The 6,815-nt window shown below is 35.2% G+C and overlaps 1 protein-coding gene across 1 annotated transcript; it reads left to right on the plus strand.

Annotated features, from left to right (window-relative positions):
• Positions 1–4,121: 4,121 nt before the first annotated feature.
• LOC140883790 (GDSL esterase/lipase At3g48460-like) lies at positions 4,122–6,013 on the plus strand. Its single transcript, XM_073290376.1, has 2 exons — positions 4,122–4,840; positions 5,349–6,013. Exons 1-2 carry the CDS (start codon positions 4,166–4,168, stop codon positions 5,868–5,870), a joined length of 1,197 nt encoding a protein of 398 aa, XP_073146477.1. The 5' UTR covers positions 4,122–4,165; the 3' UTR covers positions 5,871–6,013.
• The last annotated feature ends 802 nt before the right edge of the window (positions 6,014–6,815 follow it).

Below are 6,815 nucleotides of genomic sequence, written 5' to 3' on the forward strand. Positions count from 1 at the left end.
TCAGCAACTCCATAGATCGTGCTTGACGAACAGCTGGAGAAAAATACAGTTTCTGAAACTGCTGACAGAAATCCCCCCAAGTCACCTGTCCTCTCTCAGTACGTGCCTGAGTAGCTTTGGCATCCCACCATAAGCATGCTCGATCCTCTAGAACGAATTCTAGAACATCCAATTTCTGCTCTTCAGTACACTCGAAAGCTTGAAACGCACTCTCGAGTTTAGACATCCAGCCTCTTGCCTGTTCCGGATTCTCGCCTCCCACCAAGGGTTTTGGTCCTACCTGCATGAACTTATTGATAGTGTAGCGATGTCTACCCTCATGAGGATGATACTGATCATCACGACGGCGATGATGACGATGATGACCACCTCCCTGTCCAACACTACCGTGACTCTCGTCAAGCATATCCTGAAAAGAATTGTACATTAAAATCCCAAATGCGCAATAATTACTCAAGACTTATTCTAAATTCCAAGTACTAATTCCCAAAATCTATGCATGCTCTGATACCAAAAATATAGTGACCCTGCATAGAATCACCTACTAACTGGCAACTAATAGCATGCATTAAACTTAATACAGCAAAATACTTAACAGAGTAAAACGTGCGAAAACATAATCCATAAATTACATATCAGCTTAGTAAAATATATCCAGTCTTAATACTGTAGTGATACAACCATATCAAAAAACTTAAAAGTAAATATTATACAGCTATATCGAATCCTGCTGTATAATTAACTCCTCAAGGCTCCTGCTCCCTAATCCTGCCTTGAACTACCAGCTCCGTTCATCCTGCGACCTGCCCCGTAAAATAGGGTGTCTAAGATAATACCTAGTACGTGAGCGCTAAAGCCCAGTACATAAACATGAGTAAACATATGTATATAGTGCATGCAACATGATGACTGGTAAAGGGTCATCTGAAAAGTCATGTTAAGTACCGGCGCCACATGAGTGCTGTCACCGCACGGATCAACCTCTGGGTGCAACCACACTCGTCTAGTACACCAGAGTAGTCAGACATACATATCCCCGCCGTCGCGGTACTTTCAGTGACAGACTATCGAGTATAGAGCTGAGCGGCTCTATAATCAGGTATAACAAGGTATAGGTTCAACGTGTATATACACATGACATATGAGTATAGAAAGAGGTAAATCATATATCATGCCATATAATAATGCCAAATAAATGCAACATATAAACATGTATACTCGCTGGCAATCTCAGTCAATGTGTATGTACCTCTAGGCTAGTTTAAGTATAGTAGATCCTAGGTTCCAAGCCTATATTCAAAAGTTTACCGTATCACTACACAAGTTCTATAAGCCTTAACTAAGCTAATAAGTACTCCCAAATCTTAAATAGATTCCCGGACCATACCTTCGTCCGTAGATAGCCCTTTGGAGTCGCTAGTCCCGGATGACTATAACCACACCTTGGTTATTCCAGAACCTCTATTATAACCGATAGGGCCCTCAAGTGTATAACTCACTCTATATAACTAATCGAAGAAGGAAACTCGGAATTCGTATTTGAAAATAAACTCCGAAGACCCCTATTTATAGCCAAAATTTCCGGACACGAACGTTGCGTCGGTTCTAGGTTCGTTGCATCCGTTCCTGCATGTTTGACACTTGTCAAAACTTGTAGCTTAGTCATCAAGCCACCTCATGCCTGCCTGTATCTGAAGGAACGTTGCGTCCGTTGAGGAACGTTGTGTCCGTTCTGCCCCTCCATCGTTGCGTTCGATGGCCAACGGAAGCTCCGTTCGTCAAATCATCTTTCTAGTTTATTAAGCACCGAAATTGGTTAATTACTAACTCTTAATCATGTTTAACATATTATTACCTTAAAATAAGTTCTGGGTTACTACATTGGATCAGTTGAGTGAATTCAGTTTTGGGTTACCAGTTCAGTCGAGCTCAAAGCAGTTGAGCATCCAATCGCCAGTCGAGGAACAAAGCAGTCAAGCAATGGACAACCAGTCGATTGATCAATTCAGTTGAGTGTCTAGTTGTCATTCCGTAATAGTCAAGCTGAGATTTTGTAATAGACGAAATAATTCAGAATTTAAGGCAAATAAATGGCATTAAATGATATCTTAACATTCAGAATTGTACCTAAATATATAGCATTCATATTATTAGAAAATGTTACACGAAATCTAAGCAAAAAAATACAGCGCCTCAAGTGAAATAAGATCAGTTGAGCACATTCAAAAGTCAGCTTCGAAGGAGTTGAGCAATTGTGAAGCAGTATGCTCAGTTTCTGAACATATCAAACAACCAGTTCTTAGACAATATTCGTTTCTGTCAAGTGTACGTGGTTTTTCAGATTTAAAATTGATTATATGCTTTCAAACCGATTCTAGCATGATATTTGTGTTCAAATCCTGAATTCTGAAAAATGAGACTCTGATTATTGATTTTTTTTTATGCACTCAACTGTGAATTAGTGGTAGGAACATATATTCTGAACACCACTAAATTTCTATTACTGATCACTGATTACTGGTCTCACTCTTTAGAGGAGTGCCTAGTAAAATATAAGGGACTGATATCAGTTAGCCACGAAGTTTATAAGTCAGTTATTGCATCATAGCACCGATTATTGTTATTACTGATGATTATCGAATTTTTGTTTTGTTCTTCTCTGTTCTGTTTATATATATATATGTATATGAGATTACTGTCTAAAATGAAATTAAAAGTTGGGATGATTTTCCATTATTGATTGACACTCATATCACTCACCCACCAAAAATTTTCTCATTTAAGACCGAAGAAGAATTAGATGATAATGAGCAAATTCAGTTTTGGGACTTGTAAAGAAGAAGAAGAAGAAGAAGAAGAAGAAGAAGAAGAAGAAGAAGACTGATTACGTTTATTTTTTTGTCCGCTGCGTTAAGACTTCGTTATTGTTTTGTTCTGAAATCGAATCATGTTATTTGTTTATGCATTGTAATTAAGTACATTATAAATTCAGTTTATGAATGACAATATATTTCAGTTTTATTAATGAATAAACTGTTATTTGAATTTCTGAAAACTGAGTCTTGTTGTTTTCGAATTAAAGTTTGAGAATAACGCCAGTATCAACCCACCCCAGTTCCGGAGCGTGACATATTTTTATTGGTATATATATATATTATGTATGTAGTTATGCTTCAAGGCATCTTTATATGTATCATGTATGATAAAACATATATAATTAATTGATTACTTATCCTTATTTATTTTAATATTTGGCTTAAATTCTACAAAATAAATAAATAAATAAATTAGTATCATACACCATTATCATTCTTATACTATGTAATATATCTCTTTTTATCATATCATCCACGAGTCATATGTTAGAAATTTGGGTTGTGTACTCATTTACAATCAGCAAAATATTTTGTGATAAAATTATATCTTGATTACTAATTTGGGTGAATGAGAAATTAATAAAGTGTTCATGGTTCGAATTTTATCGAGTCAAAATTGGATATAAAATATTATATAATATATAATATTAAATGACAATAAATAAATGAAAAAGAAAAGTAGAAATGAGGTACAAGTGGCAAATTAGGTGCCACAAGCACCTCTTTGTAAAAATTGAGAATTGTCACTGAATTCGGAAATTCAAATTGAAACTGTATGTAAGAGGCCTGTAATTATGTTTGGCATCCTTTGGTAAAAAAAATGTCTCGTTCGATGTAAATATGTACCTTTTCATTTATAATTTTCAATCTTAATTTATAAATATATCTCATTTGGAATGTAAAATGTTACCCACATAGAAATTCAAAAATACGTTGAATTTTCGTCCATACATGTTGCTGCATATGTCAGATTTTGTTCAGCATTTTCAGAAAGTTCGAAAAGTATTTTAAAGTTCGCCGAGTTTTGTAATTTGGAGTGTTCCTATTACAAAATGAAATTCATTGTATTTTGGGAGACGATTGTCGTATTCCAAAAATACTTGTCCAAAACCAACAATATATATATATATATATATATATATATATATATATATATATATATATATATATATATATACACGGTGTACAAATTAATGTTTTACAAACCAAACCTAACTTTTAACGTACATGTATAGAATTATACTACGTCGTCTCTCTATATAAACCGCAAACATAACCCTAAAAAAAAGATGTCCAGAAACCCTCGTAATTCTTTTCTATATCTACACAAAATGGCAGCCTACAAAAATTTCCATATCCAAACAAACGTGATCTACGCTCTTCTTTTCATACTCATCTCCTCGGCCTCCGCCTCCGCAGCCTTGCCTTTCAAGAAAATTTACGCCTTCGGAGACTCCTACACGGACACCGGAAACACCCGAACCTCCACCGGCCCCACCGCCTTCAACTACGTGTCAAACCCTCCTTACGGCATCACTTACTTCCACCACTCCACCAACAGGTACTCGGACGGCCGGATCGTGCTGGATTTCGTGGCGGAGGCCCTATCACTACCCTTTTCCCCGCCGTACCGGATCCCTGCTTCCGATCGGTCTCATGGCGTGAACTTCGCCGTTGCTGGAGCCACCGCCATTCGGCACGGGTTCTTTGTGAAAAACAACATCACTTTCAACCTCGTGCGTGAATCCCTCCAGACTCAGCTCGTTTGGTTCGACCAAATCTTGGAGAGTAAAGGGTGCAAAGATCTGAAAACTACGGCCGCACAATGTAAGGCTATATTCGGAGATGCATTGATTTGGGTTGGTGAAATTGGAGCAAATGATTACACTTGCAGCCTTGGATCTACCATTTCAAGCGACGCCATTCGGACCATTGCCTTAAATAGTGTTTATGGTTTCTTACAGGTGAAAAAACTAGCTAGCTAGTAGCTTCTCCATTCTTCATTTGCATGCATACAATTATTTCTCCCAGAAAAACAAACAAAAGTAGAAACATTTTAAAAGAACCAGAAAAAGTAGACCAAAAACGTCCGTACATGCATGCTCAAAAAGAAATATAATTAGTATTCGATATTCAAAGTATGTTGTGGATCCATTGAAATTTTCGAAATTATACGGTAGGATCTTGACATGATATATGAGCTAGACTCAAAGTAGATAATATTCTATATTCCACGAGATTGGTCATTGGTCGGTGTTTGTTATTCCTCACATTTTAAAGATAATAAATATAATTCAAAACATATAATATATATAAAAATTGGACAGGAAACCAATTTTGACATGAAATGAATATTGATTTTAGAAAGTAGATATAATTAATATTCCCCCACTAGCACTCGAGATTTCGTTTTTATTCTGATTACATGCATAAATTTATTATATAATATATATTATTATTGAATGCTCGCAGGTATTAATAAAGAAAGGTGCAAAGTACATAGTAGTTCAAGGGCTACCCCCAGCCGGGTGCTTAACGTACACCTTCGCGCTATCTTCTCCGGAAGACCGAGACGAAATGGGATGCGTTTCCAGCGCCAATCTCCGAGCGGTGACGCACAACAAGCTTCTCCAGACGAGGGTAGATGAGCTGAGGAAACAGAACCCGGAAACGGTGATTCTGTATGCTGATTTCTACAACTCACACTTGGAGTTGGTGAGGAATCCGGGGAGATACGGGTTCAAAGAGCAGTTCAAGGCGTGCTGCGGATACGGCGGAGGCCAGTATAACTTCGACGTTTTCAACACGTGCGGCGCCCCCTCCACCGGGTCTTGCGGCGACCCGGTGGCGTATTTGAATTGGGACGGAGCTCACCTCACCGAGGCGGCCAACAGGGTGTTGGCGGACTCTTTCTTGAATGGGACCTTCTGCAGCCCTCCGTTTAAGTATTTGCTCAAGAGGAAACAAGATGAGCAGAGAGATGGGATTAATTAACTGATGTTTTTGTTTGTTTTTTTTTTTTATTATTATTACTTGGGAGTGCATGTTTTTGTTTTTGTTTTTGTTTTTGTTTTTGTTTTTTTGGTTCAAGAATTGTGGGTTTTTAGTAAAATAAAATAAAAAAATATGGTTATGCATGTAGTCTGTGAAGAGAAAATTGTTATTTTAGTTATTTTTCTAATTTGGAGCTGACATATATCACCAATACAGTGTTGATGTGACGTTGATGTGTATAACGTTACATCAACGCTTTCGATGCAAAATGATTAAAATTGTCAAAATTAAAAATATTACAGGATTAAGAAAGTGTTTTGATTAAAATTGTCAAAATTAAAAATATTACAAGATTAAGAAAGTGTTTGACAAAATTTATAAGTTCTTGAAAACAAAAACAACTTATGTGCTCTTTAATTATATTTGTTTGATAAAATATTTTTCAAACTGATTATAAATTGTTTTTTTAAAAGCGGGGCGCACTAATTTTTTTTTATAAAAGATCTTATTTTAATATTTTACTTCTATTATTTTTATATATTTTCTTAAATACTCATCATTTCCTTGTTCATTTTTTACATAATATATCAATTTTTTATAAATTAAAATATAAAATATTTTTATTTTTTAATTTAAGTTTAACATTTATGAGAAAATCTTAAAACTATTTTTGTTTATATATATATATATATATATATATATATATAACTTTTTACAGTCAACTTAATTCATGGTATTATATCATGCATATTTGATAAAGTTGACAATAAAAAGATTATAATACGTGCCAAAACGTCTTTAAGTTTTAAATAAGTTCATTCAAATATGTTAATAACGTATTTTTAAATTAAAATCTAACAGCTTATAAACACCAAAACAAATTTATAAGATTTTTAAAATATTAAAATCGGTTGATCATTTTTTGGAAAATTTCATGCATGTAGG

This window comes from Henckelia pumila, chromosome 2 (genome assembly GCF_033568475.1).
Source record: "Henckelia pumila isolate YLH828 chromosome 2, ASM3356847v2, whole genome shotgun sequence".
Lineage (NCBI taxonomy): Eukaryota > Viridiplantae > Streptophyta > Magnoliopsida > Lamiales > Gesneriaceae > Henckelia > Henckelia pumila.